The sequence below is a fragment of the Eumetopias jubatus genome, unplaced genomic scaffold, assembly GCF_037043125.1.
Source record: "Eumetopias jubatus isolate StellerSeaLion01/CBP00866 unplaced genomic scaffold, mEumJub1_p1.0 scaffold_15, whole genome shotgun sequence".
Taxonomy (NCBI): domain Eukaryota; kingdom Metazoa; phylum Chordata; class Mammalia; order Carnivora; family Otariidae; genus Eumetopias; species Eumetopias jubatus.
The window spans coordinates 62,496,332-62,519,933 of NW_028274821.1; the positions used below are offsets into that span (position 1 = coordinate 62,496,332).

Sequence of the window (23,602 nt, forward strand, 5' to 3'; positions counted from 1 at the left end):
GGGAGAGAAATGAATGATTAAAAGTGGCGGATGCCCCATGAGCACTCGCCCCGTGCCAGGCGCTGTGCTGAGCTCTTGACTTGGATTCTCAGTTAATCCTCACCCTGCCCTGTGAGCCAGGATTTTCACCACCCCCCGGGGTCATAAGCTCCACGAAGGCAGGGACTTTGCTTTGTTCCCTTGGTGCATCTCCAGGGCCTGAGATGTGGAGCCGGAGTGTGTCAGCCCTCATTCCAACAACGAGGAAACAGAGCTTTGCTTACCTGAGGAAGGCTGCCAGCACCCACAGCCTGGGGCTCCGGGTGGCTTGGTGGGCATTCTCTCAGAGGGTCCTGACACAGACTCTTGACCACTGTCCCTGGTGAGGAGTTAGTAAAATCAATTTGCCCTGAAGTCACCTCACTGATGAAGCCAACCTACAGAAGTCGCAGCGACATGGGTATATAGCCTCCAGTTCTAGATTCTTCTTTATGGCTGAGGTTGCCCTCTATACACACACACAGCCTCCCCATTTATAAACCCTGCTCACAGGCTGGGTGACCCGGGAGCAGACTCCGAGTGGACATTCGCCCGTGGCATGTGGTTTGGAGCTGTCTTGGAAGGGACCCTAGTGGCAGGATGGGGGCAAGTGGGACTGGGCAGAGGGAGGCGGGGGTGCAGGGATGGTGGCCGCCGCGGTGGGCTAAGTGGGAGTTGATGGGGCTGGGCCCCTCGGAGGCATCGATTCAATAGCTGAAGAAGTCCTTCATCCAACGGGTGTCCATGCCAACGCAGAAGGGCTTCTGAAAACACTCATCTGTGACTCAAACGGAGTGTTTCTGATTGTGATGAAAGTGGAGACAATTATTCAACTGAAAGAGCTGTGAGCAAGTGAAGGGGAGAAGCTCTGAGGCCCTTGGGGAAAAGCAGTGAGAGCCAGAGAAAGGGCAAGTGGCCTGGGGCGAGTGAGGTTACCTGGCACCTGGAGAAAGTTCCCGCCTTCCAAGGGGACTTACCTTCCCAGAGCCAGGACAAGGGCAGCCCCGCTCACCTATGAGGGTTTTCTGTGCCAGGCCCCAGAGACGCTGGCTTGAGACCCTCCATCCTTCTCGACCCTTTGACGAAGGGGACAGAGAGGTGTGTGTACATGGGTGTGGGGTGGGAGGGAGAAGAGAGGAAGACCCTAGGGTGGTTATGGTCTTTCACCTTGATGACAAGGTCCAGATGAGCAGACTGACAGGAGGAGGAGGGAGGAACAGCCAGCTGATGAGCTCCCCTCTTCTTCCTTCTTTTTGAAAACTCAGGATAAAATGTGTATCCCCTAAAACTTACTGCTTTAACCATTTTAAAGTGCACAATTTCATGGCATTAAGTACATCCATGATTTACAACCATATCATTATTTAGTTCTAGAACTTTTTCATCACCCCAAAAAGAAACCCCCTCCCCAGTAGTCACTCCCCATTTCCTCAGCCCCCCAAACTCTGGCTCTACCTATTTGCCTATTCTGGACGTTTCACATGAATGGAATCACATAATATGGAATCTCTTGCCTGGCTCCTCTCACTCAGCATAGTGTTCTCAAGGCTTGTCTATGCGGCGGCACTTGGCAGCATTCCGTTCCTTTTTATGGCCGAATAATATTCCATTGAGCAGCTATAGCACGCTTTGTTTATCCCTTTATCTGCCGAGGGCCGTCTGGGTGTTTCCACCTTTTGGCTACTGTGAAAGGTGTTCTGAATATTTGCATACAAGTTCTGTTTTGTTTTTGTTTTTGAATACCTTTCAGTTCTTTGGGGTATATACTTAGGAGTGGAATTGCTGTGTTACATGGTAATTCTATATTTAACTTATTGATGAGCCACTCCGCCCTCTTTTTATAAATTTTCATAGAATCACAGGGCAGGAAGGGACCTCAAAAGTGACCTAACAGTTTTTCTCAGACTTTTAGTCTGAGAAATTCAGTAAAGTTCAGTAAAACTAAAACTACCGTCACCACCACCCCCCCTTACTAAAGTAAAATTCGGTAAAACTAAAACTACCGTCACCACCAACCCCTCTCACTGAGTAGAAGGGACTTGCTTCAAGGCCGATCCTACAAAATGCATAGATTGCCAGGTAAACTCATTGCCTTCTTGTTTTTCTCACGTCATCTCCACCTTTGGGTCATTGGGGAACCAACTGCTGGGTAAGATCCTCATTCAAAGTGTGAATCCCCCTCTGCAGCTGCCCTGCTACGGGCTCGCCCAGCCTCTGGGGGCCCTTCTGGGGAATGCTCCCCATCCCGGGTAGCTCTGCTTCCTGGAATGTTCTTCCTCACGGAAAGCTGGCTCTACTCCCATGGTCTCCCCAGCATCTTTGCTCCACATTCTGGGGCCCCACAGACCTTGGCCTCCTTCCAGCTGCTTCAGGACTGGAACCCACGCCACCTTCCGCTTCCTGTATGTATGATCTGTAGCGCCAAGCGCGCCCCCATGAGGCACTGATAGCAGAACAGGTGGAGATGAGGCAGTCCCGACTTGTAAGAATTCTTAGAACAAAGAGAATCTCCCAGCTATTTATAGTGTTTCATGAGCACACACATCCCCCCAACTAGCCTGCCAAAAAAAAAAAAAAAAAAAAAATTTGTGAACAAGCCATACAGACTAACAGGTTTTATTTTTGTTGTTGGCTGGGCTTATACCGATTTAATGTTTCTATGTCGGAAGGCAGAAAGACATCCTGGAGAAAATGTGGCTCCTCCAAAGAGAGGTGAGACCTGCATTCAAACCCACTGTCCCTGTTAACTGGGGGACCTGGGTGAGGTTAATATCTGTGTGCCACAAAACAAAGGAACAAAGAAAAAGAGAAAGAGACCAGGAAACAGACTCTTTTAACTATAGAGAACTGGTGGTTACTGGAGGGGCGATGGGGGGTGAGGGACTGGATGGAATAGGTGATGGGGATTAAAGAGGACACTTAGGATGAAAAAAAACAAAATCTGTGTGCCACAGTCACTGAACTGGCAGGACGGGAATTAGAAAGCTGCCTGAGGGGGCACACGTGAGGAAGCAAGGCAGCTTATTGCCGCGCCAGCACGCTGCGGGCACCTGCTCTGTAATGGTTATCACGGAGAAATCTAAGTAGCGTTTATGCCTTCGATGAGCAAAATCAAAGTGGGAAGACAAATTCAATGGTATTTAATATACATTTGGCAAACAAAAGTCCTTTAAAGAATCAAGTCCCTGCATGGAAATAACACTAAAATAATAATAAAAGTAATGTTTGATGGGTGAAGAACATGGGAACCCACTCTGGAGGGCTGAAACAAAATGGCAACCTGGTCTCTTATCAAAGCATACAGTGGTGTTGCTGAGGACTTAAGGCTGAACTCCACCCAAGCCACCTGGAGGGTGGAGACAGGATCTCCCTGAAGAGACAGCCATGCCCTTTGTCCCTTAGCCCTAGGGAGCTGGCTCCCACAGGAACTGGGAACGTGGTGGGGTTGGCTCACGTCACTGGGCAGGGCCCTGAGGAGGGAGTCGTGGGTGGTCTCTGCCATAGAAGGACCTGGAGACCGATGAACTGGGCTTTCTGCTCTATTCCACTACCAGTGATTCTGTTTGATTCCTCTTCATCCCAAGCTTTGGTGAATCATTGTCTATAGAGAATGGCTTCTTAGATGGGGGGCTGAAATTTCAGGCAGGGTCTAATCCCCTCTTAGATAGCATGTTACAGAGGAACAGGGGCCCCCGGAGGCCAGTGGGGAATCTGGCAAGCCCTCCAGAAATATTTAAGGGGAACCCACCCAGAGGAGGTGATTCACCTCCCACCTCCTGGGGAGGAGATTCATTCTCCAGCCTGTCCTACAGAATTTGGTATTGACTTTATCAGGGAAAAACATCAGGTGTCCTTACATGTTGAACAGGATCTATTAGTTAAAAAGACATGATTATCTTGCTTGAAATAGACAAGGGCAGATGGGCACGGATGATGCTTCACAACCCCTTCAGGCTGTGCTGCAAAATCTTCCCAAGAAGGGTCCCGAGCTTTGGGAGGCGTTCTTGGTGGCATGGGTCAGCGTAGGTGCCTACAGCTGCCTAGTCCGATCCTGGCCCGCATGGCTATGTCCTTGGGCAGCTCCAAGGTAAGAGAAAACTGGAAGGGTTTCCTGCCTCCTCTTTGTCTGCTGGATCAGCTCCTGCAGTTTGTCTGGAAAGCCTTCCTGCTTCTTTCTGTCCACCTTGCTGGGAATCCCAAAGACACAAACACCCAGAGTCAGGATTGCTGGAGTGTGGGGATCCTCTATCAATCCTTGCGTCCTTAGGCTCTGATGCCAGCAGAGCCATGGAAGCTGCTGCTCCCTCTGGCAGGAGGCCCCTTCTTCTGGCCTTACTCCCTGCTCCCCACCCCAGCTATGGCTATGTCTGGGCAAGTGGGGGGGGGAGGATGGGGAGATAGGAAAGAATGTTGAGATTGATTTCAAATGTGCGACCAATAGGGGATGATTTCTCAAGTCTGCTCAGCTCCACACGGTGCGGAAAGGGCTTTCTCACTTACATCTGATCTTCAGCACCTTGGGAAGCACTAGCCCCTTCTAACCAAAAGGGAAAGCTGAGATTCAAGAAGAAATAAGCCTGCTGTTACCCAGTAAGTGGCTGAGCCAAAACCCAGTGCTAGGGTTGACTCTAGATTCAGTGCTCTTTCCAGGGAGACAGACTGCTTCTATGCATTTTAAAGAAAAGAACCCAAATAAAAAAAACAAAACAACAAAAAAACCCAACCCAAATCAGAAAAACAGGTATCTAACTTAACCCCAGCCATATGTAGTCCACAAATGTTATATGCTGTCCCTGTCTGGGGGCCCATTGGCTTCCTTATCTGCCAGCCCTCTCCTACGGGGCCAAACCTTAGCTGTGACAGATGACGTGCTCGGAGCCAGGGACCCAGCACATACCTTCATTACAAGCCTCCTCACACAGCACCACAATGCTTTATTTACATGCTTGTCTCTTTAAGACATTGTGGGCTCCTTGAGGGCAGAGATGGGTGTATTTTCATCTCTGGATCCAAAACACAAGCAGGGGCATGCACAGGCTGGATGCTCAGTGCATGTCTGTCTGGTGAATGCAAGGATGAAAGAGTAAGCACTCTCCTTGCAAAACTAGCTGGCTTACATGTGACGGTGTGGTGCCGAAGGAAGGTGGGAGCACCCCTGGCCCGTGGGGGCGTGGGACAAACATGAAGCACACGCGGTGTGTGTGGGGGCAATCCGGCACTAAGGCTGGGAAACAGTGCCTCTCCCCTGCAGGAGACCCCCTGCAAAAGATGGAGAGTCCTCTGAGCCAGGTCCCAATCACCCAAAAGTCAGGGGACTCCCCTACCCTGATATCCTATTGCCAAGCAGGGCACCTCTGCCAAGAGATGCTGGGGGACAGAGGAGAACCAAGGACCCCTGAGCCAGCTGAAGCCCCTTGAGTGCCCCCTCACCCTACTCCCAGTGGCTGTGAGTCCTCATGGCTGCCACTGTCCCAGTCAACGCAGGTTTCCCTGACAGTGTCCCAGGAACCTGTCTTGCAAGAGCACCGTGAAGAAGCACTCTAGGGGCAAACATATGGGAAATGCTACCTGCTACATGGCCCCCTCCAGGAGGCCCAACACACACGGGCACGCTGAAGGTCCTGAGAGGTCCTGCAGCAAGACAACCATATTAACTGGGCTTTAACCCAGTGCCTGCCAAACCTACTTGATCACAAAGCCTCACCCCACTTTCACATATACACTCCCTTGATTTTTCTTTATGAAAAACCCATTAACATCCCATGGAAGTGGTATTCCAAGGCACACACTTTGGGGAATGCTGGTCCAGGTCACTGAGCAAGGGAAACACTTACTGTGGAGGAGAACAGCCCCTTACAGGCAGGCAGGGGATACATGTGCAGGGCGGGGGGTGTCACCAGGAAGGGGGAGATCATGGTCCAGAAAGGGTGCCAGGAATCTCTCATCCAGCAGCACACAAACTGCCTGGGAGAAAAAGCCTTAGAACCACTTGAGTCCATTGGAAAAGACAAGAGAGGCATCTCTCCTGAGCTTCAGCTTTCCCATCTGCAAAATGGGAATCAGCCCTGCTCTGTGTGGGGTCAGCAGATGAGATCACGGGAGCTTGCACTGCGGAAAGGTGCCCCCTCCAGCACAGCTCTTGTGTGTGGCGGAAGTTCAATCAAACGTACCTGAAAGGACGCTGCACAAATAGAGGGCTTATGAAAAAAACAGGACAGCAGCAAGAAGCACACACAAAACCTCAAAGCATGTAACTCAGGGGCCAATGTATTTCAGGGGCAAACAACCCTCGGCCTATTGAGAACCAACCCCTGAAGACACCAGTCCATTCCGACAGTGAGAATACCGGGCGCTTCCAGCTCCAGGAGTCTACCTGTATCAGTGGAAAAGGCATGGGCCTGGAAGCCCACCCGATCCAGTTCGAGGCCAGCTCTGCCCAGCCACCCCCCCCACCCTAGCCTGGGTAACTGGCACGCAGCTTCACTCCATGTCTGTCTCCCAGATGTGCAGGTTCTCCAGGGTGACGGGGAGGATGGATGACACAGGTCAAGCTGCTGCCCGCAGTAGGTGCTCAATGACCACGTGTCCTTAAAGGCCTGACTTTGAGGGATATTTATAAAGATGCCTGTCGGTGATGGCCAAAGTGAAACCTCTCCCCAGTCATGCTGCACGTCGGCTGCTGCTGGTGGGAGGATGAGAGGATGGCGGGGCTGGCTCAACAGGCGGAGGAGAAGCATGAGGTGGCAATGTGGTCACGGCCACCCCGAGAAGCCAGCGGAGCGGGAGCAGGCTTTCGTGGCTGGGGAGGGACACGAGAGGCCACGCCTCCCAAGGAGATCAGCACACGGCCTGGTGGAGCTCATGGCAAAGACGAGAACTCTGTGAAGGCTACTGTCTACTGGGTACTGTGTGCAGACCAAAAGCTTTCTGCATAGTGGCTCTCAGCTCTGAGCAACAGGCCAAGTGACCTGTCCCAGGCCACACAGCTGGCCAGCCCTGGGGCTAGAGGTGAACTGTGAGCCAGAGTCCAGAGCACAAACCACTCTGCCATGCTGCTTCTCGAGGTTGGGACCGACCATTCATGTCTTCTCCTACCTAGCAAGGTCCCCAAGGGTGGGACTGGCTCTAGCTTGTCTCTGTATCCCCGGCACCCAGCACATTACAGAAATGCAGCAAGCGTTGGCCAAATTACTTACTTGAAAACACTTCCAAAAGCTACTGGATTTTAGAAGTCGGAGCTCTGCTAATATAATAGGACATGGCAGAAAACGGTAAGAACCGATTCCCTTCTGAGGAACATAGCATTAGCAGGGTGTACAAGAAATTCCAAACACTTGGCTTCTTTGTCTAGAACATCTGAGCACCAAAGTCCTTCCACAATGTAATATATTAGGGTCTTCGGCTCTCCCTTGAAGTGCAGGAAGGCCTACAGTGACATGGGGCGAGCAGTGTAGACTATGAGAGCATCATCCTGCCTGACTGCCCAATCTTACAGGTGAGGACACTGACGGCCAGAAAGGAGAAGGGATCCAAAATCACACAGCAGGCCTACTTTTTTTTTTTTCCTTACAGAAAAGGCTGCCATTGCAATAAAGAAAGGCGTTCAACATACACATCCTAAACACCTGTTGTATGGTGTATGCAGTCGGTGCAGCGAAGTGTTAGAACAGAGTTATAAACAAGCAGTAAGGGACCCTGGGAGCTGAAAAGTTAGTTCTGTGTAAGGGAGTCAAGAAAGGCTTCACTGGATCGGTGACTTGGATCACAAAGAACAAGTTAGAAGTTTTACAGGAAGATGTGTCAGGGAAAGCTAAGCTTCCTCTAAAACATGTGCTGCACTGGCTAAGTGTAGACTTGCTGCTGGGCAGCCACCGCCTGAACAAAGACTACACTTCCCAGCCTCCTTTGCAGCCAGGTGGGGCCATGTGACTACTGGTGGCCAATGGAACGTGAGCAGGAGTGGCTAGAGCAGGAGCCGTCAAGAGGAAGGTGGTTAAGAATGGCTGTGCCTTCTCCACCGTTCCTTTCCCCTTTCTGCCAGCCAGAGGCAAAGATGCTGAGGCCCCTGGGGATGACAGGGCCACCAAGGTGAAAGGAACTGGGTCCCCAAATCACAGTGGGAAGCCACCTACCAAGCAGAAGCAGCCATACGGGACTTCACGTGAGGATGAGTCTACTGCATTTGAGGTCCTTACGGCAACAGCATCCCCAACTAGGACAGTAGGGAAGAGAAGGGGAGATGGGCGTTCGGGGCAGAGGGAACGTGACAAAGACACAGCGGTGTGACCAAGTGAGGCGTGTTTGAGGGAATGGGGAAGAGCTGATGCTGGCTGGAGCAGTGGCTATGTGAGGGCAGCACTGGGATTCAGAAAGCTCACGCTGGTGACCACAGGAGGGAGGATCATGTACAGGGATTGTTTCCAGGGGCCCTGGTGTTGCTGGCGCTGCTCTCAAAGGAAGAGTGGAAGTTGTGAATGGTTTCCTGTAAAATTTGTCTCTCGCGTCCCTGTGGAGGAAATTGAAAACAGACACAAAGTCTTGTTAAATCTTTTAACTATTACTTCAATTGACATAGTGTTGATAATGCTCAACTCATACTTGAGAAACCCATGGGTGTCTTGGAGAAAACAAATTATCTAATTAAAAGAGTACTGAGTTTAATAAAAACACGCTGACTCAGAATGTCCCCTAGCACCCACAATCATAGCATGTCAAGGGTGGAAAGGGCGATGCAGGGATCCAATCCCCCAGACAAGGACAAGACACAGAGCCCAGGGAGCAGGACTGACTTGGCCCAGGGCACATGGCCTGCAAGGGAGGTTTTCTCCCGACTCACTGTGTGTGTCTTTCGAGCTCTCAGATTTCCAGGGAATTGAGTGGGAGCTGAATTCTTTCTGCTCCACAGGGAGAGGCTGAACTGTCTAACTCCCCCTTGCCCAAAAGATGTTAGATTGCTCTTGGCAGTGATTCACATCTCACTCTATCCCTGCAGCACTCCCCTCACATCCCTACCCCTTAACACACATGTTTTGAGATGGGAAAAGAGGGAGGATGTGGATGTTTCTTTCAGCCCAGAGAAAATCTTCAGTGAATGCCTGGCCGAGAGGCAGTGATACACAGAGCTTAAGAGCAGAGACTGGAAGCAAACAGCCTGCGTTCAAATCCCATTCTTGCCATTTACTAGCTGAGTGACCCTGAGCAAGACACTTAATCTCTCTGGGCCTTAGTTTCCTTATTTATAAAATGGGGATAATAGTAGTACTCAAATGGTTGCTGGTGACATCAGACCCTGTGTGGGCAGCAGGAGGCTGACAGGTCCTGTCCTCAGAGGACAGCAGTGCGGACTAAACACCTATTTTTTAAAACCAACAAATGTGGTCAACACGTAAAGCAGATTAAAAATGAATAATCTCTGGCAGACTGTTCTCTGCTAAGAGTAAAAAGAGAAAAAAAGTCCACTGAGTGAGCTCAGACTTCAAATTTTCTCTTCTTTCATTTTGTGGACTCTCCAGACCCCAGGGGGCCCCTGCATGAGCCCTGAGCAGGGACCTCTACCGCCATCAAGGCCCCCTAGACACCTGAGCGGACAGTAGGACTGCCCGGTATGCCAATCCCTCCAAGTAAGTTAAATAAGCTAGAAAAATGCCCTCCCCCGGAGCCCAGCAACACAAACCTAAAGGCTGCAGGGCAGAAGGCAAGGCAGGGATGTGGGGTCAGAAGACGGTGAGTCCCTAACTCTACCACTCCCTGGCGATGGCGTCCCGGGCAGGACCCTGTTTGCTGCTGGGTGGATAGGAGGACACGCTGGGACTGTGAGGAGGCTCGACCCGATATAACGAATGGGGTGACACTGTGCAAAGTGCAGAGGGCTGAAAAACTAACCAGGAGGGATGATGGCCATGTCGCTATTAAATGCTACCTTAGCCTGAACCGCCTCAGAGACAAGGTCGGGGCGAGCCAGGGTTCCAGCATTCCGCCTCCTACTTAGGAAAGAGCTGCAGACGATGAAAACCACAACGGATCCCCATGTCCGCAGCCGACCGAAGAGGATGACCATAACTGCCCCTTAGGAGCCCCTGAGTTCCGAAGGACCTGCCTGAGGATTCTTAAAAGGGAAAAAGCGAACGGCCATGAAACGTAGAAAAAAGTATTCAGTCTATCCAGTAGTTAAAGAAATACAAATTAGAATGAGGCACACTTTTTGGCCTCCCAAATTCATAAAAATCTAAAAGCAAACAGAGTACTCGGTCCTGGAGGGGATTTGCTGATACTGGAGCCACACGCCCACAGGTGGTGGGGATGTTCACTGGCATTTTCTGGAAAGTAATTCAGGAAGAAGCGCCATATACCTTGATTTAGACTCTTTGACTCCACGATTCCACTTTTAGACATCTGTTCTGAGGAGATAATTAGAAAGCCTTATACACAAAGTTGCCCACTGCAGTGCTATTAATAGAAAGTTTGGATATCCACATATCCAACAAGTAGGGATTTAAAATAAGGTAATTTTAGTACATCCATGCAAATGTATTATATTAAAAAGAGTTTTTAATGACATGGGTAACTGCATATATTTAATGTTAAATGAAGAAAGTAGGATGTAAAATTATAGATCCAAATTTATCTCAGCAGAGAAAAACATTTGGCACAAAAACTGCAGTGATCTTCCCAAATGTGAACAGCACTGGCCTCTGGGTGGCTGGATCATGATTCCCTTAAAAACTCTTTTCACCTTTTTGACACTGTGCAAATTTAGTAAAATGAATGTGCACTGCTTTGATAATCACCCACAAAAATGGCAATATTACAGAAGCAATGACTTAGGAACCAACTGAAGGTGAAATTCAGGTGAAATTTCTGGTTGACCTTCTCCAACATATAAACTGTTTGAAACTAATCAACTAGTAAGCGAACTCAAGTACACATCACAACTTGAATACTGGAAGGGGGAGGCTCGGCCAGAAGGCCCATGGCTTGTAAGGCTGAGGATCTATACTGCTTTGCTGGTATTTTTATGGCAGAGCCAGGTTTCTGATTATTATTCATCAACAAAACAAAACAAACATAAAACCTTTTAGGCTAAAATGTTCAAACTATTTTTGATTGTGCAAGAAATACATTTTAGATCACAACCTTGTTACATGTAAATTTATATAGCCGAAACAAATTTACCCTCCTACTTGCAAAGAATGTTGACATTTCCTATGCTATTCTGTTTTTTTCTTTTTTAAAGATTTTTATTTATCTATTTGAGAGAGAGAGAGAGAGCTAGAGAGCACAAGTGGGGGAGAAGGAGAAGCAGGCCCCCCGCAGAGCAGGGAGCCTGACGTGGGGCTCGATCCCAGGATCCTGGGATCATGACCTGAGCCGAAGGCAGACGCTTAACCGACTGAGCCACCCAGGTGCCCCAACTATTCTGTTTTTTAAAATGCTGCTGGTGAACCACTAAATTGGGTCCACAACCCCCAGCGTGCTGTGGACCACAGTCATGAAGACACTGGTGGACAAGGGAAGCTGGGCCTCCCCCCTCTCATGGGTCCTGGTCGGGGTTCTTGAATGTATCCAGAGCATTTGAGCCACCAATGGGTACTCTCCTGGCTGAGGTTGGGTTGCAGAAGAAAAAGTATGAATGCTGACAGGGGAGTGGGTGCCCTGTAGCAATCAAGGAGGAGGCAGAACACCCTGAAGTCAGGGTGAGAGGGGTCCAGCCCAGAAGAGCTGAGGCCCAGGGCATCCAAAGGCCATCCAAAGGGCTCCTAGAAGCCACGTTTGGCCTGAGAACTTCTTTGCTCTAAGCAGCACATAGCTGCAATGGCAACTCCAGAGTAGTGCAGCAGACTATTAACCTGTTTTTGTAATATTTAGCTTCTCCCAATCATGCTTTTGCTCTAGGACACGCTGTGAGGCATGGTCCTCACTTCCACTGGACCTTCCCTCTGCCCCTATTTCCATGTGGAACTGCCTGGCTTTGAGGGTGGATGCTGCCTGTGGGAGGGACGTGGGAGGGACATGGGTGGGACGGAGCAGTCCCCTCGGTCTGGCAGGTTGGAAGCACCCAGGTCTCCTGGTTGGGAGGTGGTCAGCTGGTGCCCCCAAGGAAGACCACTGTTACAGAAGGACTGTGTCCCCACCACCCAAATGCATATGTTGAAACCCCACCCCCCGTGGGATGGTGTGAGATGGTGGGGCCTTTGGGAGGTGACAGGGCTTGGGTGAGGTGACGAGGGTAGAACTCCCATGATGGCAGCAGTGCCCCTATAAGAAGACAGGAAAGACCTGGCTTCCCTGCTCTCCACCGAGTAAGGACACAATGAGAAGGTGGCAGTCTGCACCTTGGAGGAGGACCCTCACAGATCTCAACCATGCCGGAGGCCTGATCTGGGACTCGCAGCTTCCATGCTGTGAGAAAAAATTCCTCTTGTCCACGAGCCACCCGGTAGATGGTCCTTTGTGATGCAGCCTGAACTAAGAACCACCAACAGCTGTCGACGCTTCTGCTTCTCTAGACTGGGCCTTGTTTGGCACAGCATACAGACTGTTACAGGAATAGAGTACGGGGGCAATGAATTTGAGAGAAAATGAAAAAAGGTCCCGGTTTGTGCAAACATTAAGAAAAATGTTTTCCTTTGGAGTGGGCTTGAGATGTCACACCATCCACTCTGATCATGACAGTTAAGTTTCCTAAGATTTGCAAGCCAGTCCAGTCTGCCTTCTTTCTGTGATCCTGGGCCACAAGGGCCATGGTCACTGAGGGCAGAGGGGAGGTCAGGAAGCATTAGCAGCTACCATCCACCACGCTCTGGGCCAGGCTTTTAGTGGCACTCAGCTCCTGGCCTGTCCTCCCACATCCTCCATGGTCCTCACTGGCCCTACATCTAGAACCTTTCCTGTCCTTCTTCAACTGGCTTGGCTTCCCCCACCTCTATCCTCTCCTTGGCTCACACATCCGGCCTCTGGAGGCCCGAGCAGGAAGGGTCCTGAAAACCTTGAGCCAAATCCCCCTACCATCGCTCACCTACCCTCTCCCAAGAGCCCTTGCCCTTACTTGACTGGGTCCCCTCAACCACCTGGGGGCCTCATCTGTCCCCTCTGGCCTCCCCTCCCACCACACCCCTTGCTCCCAGGCCTAGCACTTCCTGAGTTCTTGAAATGCACTGTAGCTCCTCTTACCACAGGGCCTTTGCACATGAGCTTCCCTCTGCCTGGTCTGCACTCTTCTACCCCTCTATACGAAGGTTCTCATCTTTCCTCAGATCCCAGCTCTCCTGCCACTTCCTTGGAGATGTCTTCCAGGACCTTGCCTTTCTAGCCGCCACTTGAGGTAAGGAGCTCTGCTTTACATGCACTTGTGGCTCACACTGAGGCAGGGCAGCATAGTGGTCAGCATTCCAAATCTGGCTCTGCCACTTACCAACAGCATGACCTCAGTCAAGCTCCTCACCCTCCCTGTGCCTCAGTTCCTCCACCTATAGACTGGAGGACCTGGCCTCAGTGGCTTTTGTGAAGTTAAAGGAATCACTGGATGTGACATGCTGAGAGCAGTGCTGGGTACAGAGTAGCCTCAGAGCTCAGCGCCCACATAGTGCTTGGGACACGGCAGAGAATCCAAGGGCTATTTTTCATGACCAAATCAACGCTCTAAATACTTCAGTGCTTGCTCTGGTTGATCGATGCCCCAGGGGCTTCACTTCCCTGGGTAAGCCCTTACTACCAGCCAAGACTGGTCCACTTCCAGCAACTTCCAACAACCCCCATGCCCGCCTCACCCCCCTCCCCTGCCCCTCACATCTCAAAGCAGAGCCAAAACAGTGCTGGTCTGGGAGTCAGGGCTCACTATCCATCTCTGAGCCTCAGCTTCCCCGTCTGTAAAGTGGGGTAGCCGAGGCCCACAGAACAGGTGAGCAGTGTTCAGCAACGGGTCACTTACAGAAGAAAAAGAACAGACAGTAAAAACTCAAGATAAAACACAGACGCTAGAAGCACTGCCAACTAAATCACTCAGAAGGACCACCTTGCACCCTATAAACAGGTAAAATAATAATAATGATGACAGCAAGAGACCCAACCCCCACCCCCCAACCCCAGTGGGGCTGGGAGAAGCCACCTGCACACAGCATGCTGCTGTGGGAACACACGATGAAGACCCGGGTGAGGTCCTGCCTCACTTGCCTGCCCAGCTCTCCACCTGGGCAGCTGGACAAGGGAAGTGTGAGGCTCCGGCCTCCTCGGATTAACTGGGGAAGTGAATGGGAAGTGTCTTGTGAATGATAAAGTGCTACATGAATATTTATTTGCTGTTGGCACTCTAAGTCTCTTCAATATTTCTGTGCGTACCTGGCAAATACACAGAAAGAACCGTAAGACCGGTCACGCTCTCTGACATAACCTCATATCATGGAACACAGCCCGAGGAACAAAACAACAGAAGAAAAAAGAACAAGGCAGAGACATCCATTATGGTGCTATTTGTAATGGCAAAACCCCAGACACGGCATGATTGTCTAACAGGAGGGGGGCTGTCAGGCAGATCGTGAAACAGCAATAGGTAAGCAAGTCCTGTATACTCTTGGAGTGAGACAGAAACGTCCATCCCACGTTAGGGAAAAATCCAGGAGGCAAAGGAGCCTGAATAGACCAACAGCTACTGTGGTACTAAGGTTTGCAAAGTGAGTGGTGATTTGCTTCTCATGTACTTTTTTTTTATTGTTTTCTGCATGTGTGCCTTTGATGGGGGTGCACTGTTAATCTTTAGTTTAAAGCTGATGAAACAGAAATTTAACATTAGACAAAAATGTAGGATGCCAACAATAACAACAGTGACTGACGGGTCTGTGTGTGCCAGGTGCGCCGCTAAGCATTTTGGTCCTGGCAACGACCCACTGCCCCCAGTGGATGAGGAAAGCACGGCTCAGGGAGGTGATGACTTCTAGGGGACACAGTGAGTACAGGGAGGAGTGGGCTCACCCCCAGGTGGGCCTGACTCCAGGGCCCCTCTTACGAGGGCTCTGCTTCCACTGTAAGCTGGAGGGCAATACCCAGCCCCATGGGTTGAAATTACCACAGGGAGCATTTTCGCTGATTCTATGGGAAGAGAAATCTGGAAAAGGAACAGGGAGGTAGGGAGCACTCGGTGGTGAGAAGTGTGCACACGGGGCCGTCCTCTGCCAGATGTGCCAGAGGAGATGGAATCAGACCACAGATGTCCTCAGGAACACGGAGGGCTCAGGATCCTAGTGAAGCTCTCTGCTGTTCGAAACAGGAAAAAAAGATTGAGAACAATACCTTGCCTGCATTCAGTTCAGAAATCGCTGCCAAAATCTGCTGCCTGGATCCATCTGTCTTAATACCCAGCTCCTTCAAGTCACCGTCAGTGAGCGTGAGGAACGCTTCCATGTCCACCTGGAAAGAGAGAAGGGGGATTCGCTACCATCTGCTTTTGGTGCCACACCTTTTTTTTTTTCCCCAACCACACCAGAAGTAGCCTGATTATGAGCTATTAGTGCTTATTAGCAGTGAAGTAATTATGATTTACTACTTCCAATTCCTGACTCTACGATGAAAGTTTAATTGCAAGTATTAAGGACTAACTCTCCTCAGCTCTAGGCCTGGAAATCCCAGGACAGTTGCACTGTGGAAGGACCCTGACCACTGACCAAGGAAGGGGAGTCTCTGAGACCGTAATCTGGGTGGCCGGCCTGCTGCAAATCCAAGGCTGCTCTTAGAAGGTTGATCCCAGTGCTGCTGCATCCCAACAAGATCGGAAACCGCACGGAAAATGGGCATGTATGGCAGGACTCAGCATGGTTCCCCCCAGAGGACCAGGGAGATGCAGACTCTGGAAAGACAGAGTACGCAAGGCAACGAGCAAAAGCGATAAAGGGGAGAAGGGCTCAGAACAAGGGCAGCTCAAAGCCGCACAACCCTGAGCTGCTACAGCTGAAACCCTAACACTCCCGTCATCCCAGCTTGGGCCTCAGCTCCAGGAGAGGAACCAACGGGGCGTCCTGTTACACGGCTGGTATGCTGCGGCGTCCGTCCTGCGAAGGGCAGACGTGGCTCAGAGGCAGCACGCACAGCGGGTGGAGGCCAGCCCTACACACCCCAGGTCTGTCCCGGAGCCTCGCTGTCAGGTGACAGCGGGGAGGACACAGAAGCTAACACCACGTGCGAAGCACTTTCTGAGTATTCGACACAGACTGAGTTGTTTAAAGCTTACGACATAAAGTGAGATTACTACTATCCCCTCTTGGGGGACAGGGAAACAGGCATGGAGAGACTCAGTCCCCAAGGTCACGTGACCGGTCAGGGAAAAAACCAAGACTGGAACCCAGGCAGTGGGCTCCAGAGTCCCTGCTCTTCTCTGCGGGGGCCACGTCACCCTTCGATGCTGCAGCTGTAGTCACTGGCCTGGGGGCGGCGGCCTCCTTGCTAATGTGACTTGATGTTCCCTAAGAATTAAGGGGTTCTGTCCCCTGTATGGGCCCTTGCAAATGAGACCCCAAAATGGCAGTCATCTGGGAGACAGACAGGGCCTCAATCCCCATTTGCTGCCTGGGGCACCTGGGCAGGAAGCTTACCTCAGTTTCCCACCTGAAATGTATGAATCCTCCCTCCACCTAACTTACAGGTGGTTGTAGGGTCTACCCAGCGGGCTTACACAAAGCTTTGCAAGCTAAATTATGAAAATATTACAGTTTTATGTGATATAATATTGCTGTCATTTAAAATTAAACTTTCATGACTTACTGAAAATCCTTAGTTCTTCACTTTAAAAGTAGGCTTTGTTTTCTATTCCCTCAGAGATACTGAAGATTTTTAAAAATTTTCTTCAAAACATTTGGCGTATGTGGAGATAGAGGAATTTTTTTCTGAAAAATGCCCCCCATCTTTCCTTTTCTATTTTAATAGTCATTTTACTTTCCTGGATTAAAACAACCTTGAAGCAGGCGTGAGTCGGTGGAGAAGGGTCTGCTCCCTCCCCAGCCCCAAGCTCTGTGAGGTGGCCCCCTGCATCTCTCTGGGATTTTACAGCTCACAGGGGCTGAGGGCCTGAAAGAGCAGATGACATGGTTTTGAGACACTGCCCGCCCCTGGCTGGGCCAGACACTCCCTTCTCCCCACAGCCCGACCCGCAGGCTGTCCCCAAAGCCAGCTCCCCAGCACCTCTCTGCTCTCTTGCCCAGGGTGCCCCCACCCCCCGTCACCCCCTTCTAACTGGAGTCTCCTTTCCTGTGAGTCTGCCCCTAACTCCCCCACCAGCCCTGGTCCACCACCCACACCAGAGGCTAGAGATCTTGCTGGCCCTCGTCTGCCTCTGGACTGTGGTTCGCAAGATCATGTCCATGCTGGCCAGGCCCTGCTCGGTCAGGCTGTGCTCCCTGCTCCAGATGCGCCAGCCGCAGTCAGGCCCTGAACAGGCCAAAGCGCTGATGGCTCTCTGCGCACGTCTGCTCCCTCCTCCCAGATGCCCTTCTAGCCCTGCTCCCCTCCCTCAAAGCTCAGTTTATGCTCAGCTGAGGTCTCCTCTGGCCCTCATTCTATAGACCCCCTTCCCTGGGCTCCCAGAATGCTCTGGGTGTTTCTGCCTTTGCTAGGGTCAGGCTCTGGTAGAGGGCCTGGTAGGGGGCAGAGACCTGAGTTGTGTTTGCTGGCTGACAGAATGACCACACCAATCAATATGCTACTGCATCCGCACATGCACTGACCTTCTCAATCTCTGACCTCTGTCAACCCTGGGGGGCTGCCAAATCCTCACAGCTCATTTTAGGTGGAGGGAACCAGAGACTAAATTCTCCTCACGTGAGTACTTCTGAAGGGTTAGCACTATGAGGCAGAAACATCTGTGTCCTTTCAATATTCATGCCCTACTTTTTTTTAGTAATAGAATCCTAGTTGTCAGCTAGGCACATTTCCATGAAGCTAAAGCACTATATTTCTGAGTTTCCCTTGCATATGAGCATGTCAACTGACAAACTTTTGGCTAATGAAATATAAGGTTTATGGTACTTTGAGGAAGTCTCTTTAAAAAAGGAGAGCACGTGTCTTTTTGCTATCTCCTTCCATCCTGCTGCCTGGAATGTGGATGTAATGGCTGGAGCTCTAGCAGCCATACTGGACTTTGAGGATGAGGGCCATACACCCTAGTGATGGTGGAGCAGAGAACTAGAAGGAGCTTTGATGACTCACCTGAACACTTTCTGTGGGAAAAATTACCTTCTATTTTGTTTAAGATACTATTATCTGGGGATTTTTCAATATATGTAGCCAAAGCCATCCTAATACAGGTAGAGAGATGAAAATTATTAGTCTGTCTTCAGTTTCAGTATGGCAGGATGAGAAAATGTATTAGCTTCATTCTTCTTCCAAATTCTCAACAAGCACTAAAAGCATATAATAATAGGGAGAAAGTTTTATGAGCCCCGGCAATGAGGGAAAAGTACTATCTGCATGCCAGGTACTTTAAGGAGTTTCTTAAGGGACTAACAAGTACTCTGTAGCTGTGCGGATGGGTGTAGAGGTGAGGGCAGGGGCAATCAATGGTGTTAAAACCTGAGTCCCATGAAGGCCTTCAAGGGAACACGGGATCTCTATATGGATAGATAACAACCCTCACACATTGCTACCTGGCTTATATATTGTCCAGAGAGAAGCTAAGCACAGGGGGGACAGCTGAGCTGGCTCCTGACAAGGGCACTGCCTCAGCTAACCTCACCCTACCCAACACACACAGAAATCCTCCAGCCAGTGGCTCTGCCCTCCCCACAGTCCTGCCCCAGGCCTCAGCACCCTCCTCAACCCCAGGGCTATGGAGATTTTCAGGTGGGTGAGTGAAGACCACAGCAACTCTGCATGGTCTCCCTGCCCTCCAAAACTCTGAAAGTGTCAAATTTCATCTGGAACACACCTCAGTTCCCTATAAGGGACAGCTGCAAGAACCAGAGAATGGTGCATAACAGCTGTGCCCTCAGACACGTAGGCTCCAAAACAGGGATGGAGCTAAGAACTCAGGACAAACGTTGCCTTGTGACACAGAGACACCTCAAGAAACAGAAGTACACCTTGAGATGTGTTCCCTGCATACTCCAAGAGGGCGCAGAACACAGCACACAAGAGCAGGCCGCCAGCAGTGCATGGGAAAGGTTTCTTGGCAATAAGAAACATCGCTGCTGCGGTTTAAAACGCCAAAGAGGCAGGAAGGACCCGCTGGCTCCAGCAGGAAAGCAAGGGAGGAAGAAAGCCACTGCACTCTGTCTGCTGCTTAAGACAAAATGCAAACTGCTCAGCAGCATCTCAAGCTTGCAGGGACGGTGAGTGATTCTCAGGACTGCTACTGCCATGATGAGAGCTGCCATGTACTCGACCGGGCACCAGAAATATTCCAAACTGGCGATTACACCCTGGTGGCCAGTGGGCCTGCAGAGGAGCTTTATGTGGCCGAAATGGTAAGTTTTTTCCAACACGTATTGAGATGTAATTCACTTACAATACAGTCCACCCATTTAAAGTGTACAGCTCATAAGGAATACATCAGTGGTACTGCGACAGCGATGCAGCGGGATGGGGGGCAGCCACGCTTGTGGTGAACACAGTGAAAGGATAAGCTTGGCAAATCACCAAGCTGTACACCTGAAATTAACGTAACACTGTGTGCAACTATACGCAAACAAAAAATTCTTTTTAATTAAAGAAAGCAGACGAGTCAGTGATTTTTAGTATAGTCAGAGTTGTGCAACCATCACACTCTATTTTAGAACATTTGCATCACTCCAAAAAGAAACCCACACCCATATAAGCAGTCCGTCCCCATTCTCTCCTCCCCCCACACCCTGGCAACCACTAATTACTTTCTGTCTCTACAGATTTGCCTATTCTGGACATTTCATATAAATGGAATCACACCATATGTGGCCTTTTGTGTCTGGCTTCTTCCCCTCAGCATAATGTCTGTCCCAGGCTCATCCGTGTCATAGCGTGCGTCAGCACTTTCCTCCTTTTTATGGCCGAATTATATTCCATGGTACAGTGATAACGCATCTGGTCATTCATCGATCGATGGACATTTGGGCTGTTTCCCACTTTTTGGCTATTATGAATAATGCTGCTATGAACATTCGTGTGCAAGTTTTTGTGTGGACATATGTTTTCAGTTCTCTTAGGCACACACCCAGGAGGGGGACTGCTGGGTCACATGGTGATTCTATGTTTAACATTTTGAGAAACTGCCAAACAGCAGAACGGTCATTTAAAAAAAAAAAAATGTGACTGTGAGTGCTTTTAAGCAAAAGGAACTCTCTCGGATTAACACAGACATCCTATATCCAGATACTTAGCACAGAGTCAATAGGATTTGTTTTTGACCAGCTTTAAACCTAAAAACCTGCCAGTCGATCTCCTTCAACAAAAGTGTGCGAAGGACAAACGCAAACTTTACTCACGAGAGCAGTGCGCAAAATCACATAATTCTATCACAACAAAACAAGCCGTAAGGCCCCCAGGATTTCACTGTGATGAACTGAACTAAATGTGCTGAACACAAACTCCATCTCCTTAGCTGTCTCAGTGAGAAAGATCAATCTACGCTCGTAGGATGAAAACTCATATATTTAAGATACTTTGTTTTTTTACAGTAAGATTCAAATGGACATTCAAAAATAACATCCTTACCTCTTGCTCCTCAAAAATGGGCTGATATTTCTCAAGTGATAATTTCTTAAGGATTCCAGTCAGTTCATCTTCGAGAGGGAAAGATGTGAAAAGATATTTTAGAATTTGGCAAAATGCATCAGAACAGTGGTCTTCAAACTCATAAAGTAGCAGCAAGCTTATCTCAAATGAAATGTCACCAGAAACCCCAACACAGGAAGCAGATCTAAGCTCCGCTCGTGGGGATGCAGCTGGGGGCGGGTCTGAGCCACCTGTCAGCCACACTTCCCCTCGGGGTGCACCCTTGGCATCTCCCCAGACCCCAAAGTGGGTGGTGGACACAGAAGGTGGGGAGGTTCGTGGCCAGGTGACCCTCCAATGGCCGCAATCCCCAAGTTCTCAGAGTTCTAGCTGCTGGGACTAAAACTCCACTTTTTGTCCAAGAACAGCTTTTAATTATGATTTCTTGACTGCTGGTCACCGCACCTGTGGCAAACCCTAATGCCAGCAAGTTGTCAGCAAGGCGGAGAAAAAACTTTAAGAGAACAAGCAGGTGGCTTCCGACCAGAACTGGAGTTTGGCTAAGTGTGAGGAGGCTGTGGGCTTCCCGAAGAAAGGACGGCTACATCTGAGTGGAAGAGCAGAGCCAGAGGGGCACAGAGCAGGGGAAAACAGAAGATACTGGATAGCAAGATTTCAGAGCAGGGAGGGTGAAGAAAGGAGACAAGACTAGCAACGGTGGGAGGTGGGGGTGGCTTGAAACAACATTCACTGACACATTCAACAGGGATTTACCAGACTAGGCACTAGGGACCCAACAGAGACCAAAACAGATAAGCAGGCTGCCAGGCCAAAGGCAGTGAGGACGAAGGAAGCAGGGTAGGAGGAGATGACAGGGAACAGGAGGTGGTTAATGAAGGGCTCCTTTATAAGGTACCATTTGAGCAGTAAATGAAGGAATGAACTGGGTAATACCAAGGGAAAGATCAGCAGGCAGTATTCAGGCAGAAGGAACAGCACGTGCAAAGGTCCTGGGGCCATAGGTGCAATTCACAGAAGAGTGGAGGGGAGGTTAGGAGACCTGAGTTCCTTTTTTTAACTCATTCATTCAACAGTGGCTACCAACATGCCTACTACATGCTGGGAGTGCAAGGATGGAATGGTCTGTGCTGTGAAGGAGCTCAGTGTGGCTGGGAAGACGAAGTGATGAGGCTGATACGCCATCAGGCACCCCGCACATGGATAACACATCTGCTCTTTACAACAACCCCATGAGCTCCATCCTATCATCATCCTCATTTACAGATGAGGAAGTGAGGTATAAAAAGGTTGGCTACCACATCCTCGATGAGATCATACTGCTGATCCGTGGCTTTCACACCAAGTCGTCCAGCTCCCAGGCCTGTGCTACGCACCCCATCCCTTCCGCCACATCTCTCACTGGTGACTGGTGCTATGATAAGGGGTATCAACAAGGGAACCGGGAGACAGGGAAGACAGCTGACCAGCCTGAAGGACTGGAAAAGCCTTCACAGAAGAGTGCTACTGAGCTCGGATGTATGAGATGAAGCGAGTCCCAGTCCGCACAGAACCCACTGATTGTTGCATGATGCCAAAGCTTTGCTCCTGCTTTTCCCTCCACACGCAGCCTTTCCCCCCAGTGGTGTGCTGCTAAGTGGTTAACAACCGGCTCTCTGAGGGAAAATGTGTGTGCGTACGTAGGTAGCTATGTCAGTTTACTGCAGATTTTACTGAGGGACACGTGTAAGGGACAGGTAGCACTCAATTTACATATAATAATACACTACACAATATTGTTTCTCACAAATTCCATTTCGCCAATGCTTGCATGGCATCTCAGGCACCTCACTGAATGCTTTCACTGATTTTCGCCCTCCTCTTAATCCATAGCCAAGGACTACAGTTCCAACATGGCTGCTGCTGGATAGTTTCGTCTAAGGGAACAGGTAAGATGAAACAGAACAATGAGGACGCATATAGGAACTTCACGTGAGCAACTGGGCTGAGTGAGATGATGATTTGAAAATCCCGAGAGACTATTTTCTCAATTATTTGTGCTAGTCACACTTTTAACTTTCTCCTGAAAAATGAACACTTTGTCCAACATCGTCTAGATGACATCTAGATGCTCTAGGAGACAACAAACCAAACCCTGACTGGTGGCATTTGCTGACGTCATGGAGTCAACGCCCCCTCCTGGCCGATTTCAAGCTACCAACTACAACCAACGTTCCTGAAAGTGGAACTGGGAAGGGATGTGCATAGTAGCATAACATTATATAGTATTTCTACTGCATAAAGAGCACAGAGGTTCTGTACTAAAAAGTTAATAATATATTTTGTTTTAAATACCACATACCTTTAATTAAATATAATTAGTATAATTACATAAATTCACATAATTTGACTTTTTCTTTTCTTTGGCTTCTTTTATATACACACACACACACACACACACACTTATATAGATTTGTTTTTATACAGATTTACATATTTATATTTAATATACACTTTATATATACTTTATGTTTTTACATATATTTATATATTTTACATATTATATTTTTATATAATATATACATATATTTTTATAACATATGTAGGTATTATGTTATATACACACACAGGTATTGTTGTTTTGTTGTAATTTGACTTTTAATAGCTCTGTTTAATCACTGGCTTGTACATTTCCTATAAATTCGACAACTGACTCTGGTCCGCCACCACCCCGCCTCTCCTCAGCTCTCTGGCCTGAAGGCCTGCTCTTCGGTGAAGCCTGCCATGGCACCCCTTCCTCTGCTGCTAACTCAGATTTGCCCCCATCTGTGTCACAATCCCGTACTGCTATTATGTTGCCTGTACCCGAAGCCCCAGCCAGGCTGTGAGGTATCCTAACAGCCAGCACAGGTTAGGTCACCCA

At 49.5% G+C, this 23,602-nt stretch overlaps 1 protein-coding gene across 1 annotated transcript in view; it reads right to left on the reverse strand.

The window, feature by feature from the left end:
* Positions 1-2,618: 2,618 nt before the first annotated feature.
* The window catches only part of ANKS6 (ankyrin repeat and sterile alpha motif domain containing 6), a 48,234-nt gene continuing 27,250 nt past the window's right edge, over positions 2,619-23,602 (reverse strand). The window contains exons 13-15 of the mRNA XM_028108761.2: positions 20,683-20,750; positions 15,301-15,417; positions 2,619-8,524 (exon numbers count right to left, since the gene is read on the reverse strand). Of these exons, the coding sequence (XP_027964562.1) occupies positions 8,420-8,524; positions 15,301-15,417; positions 20,683-20,750 (290 nt within the window). The 3' untranslated portion in view covers positions 2,619-8,419. The remainder of the gene's footprint in view (positions 8,525-15,300; positions 15,418-20,682; positions 20,751-23,602) is intronic.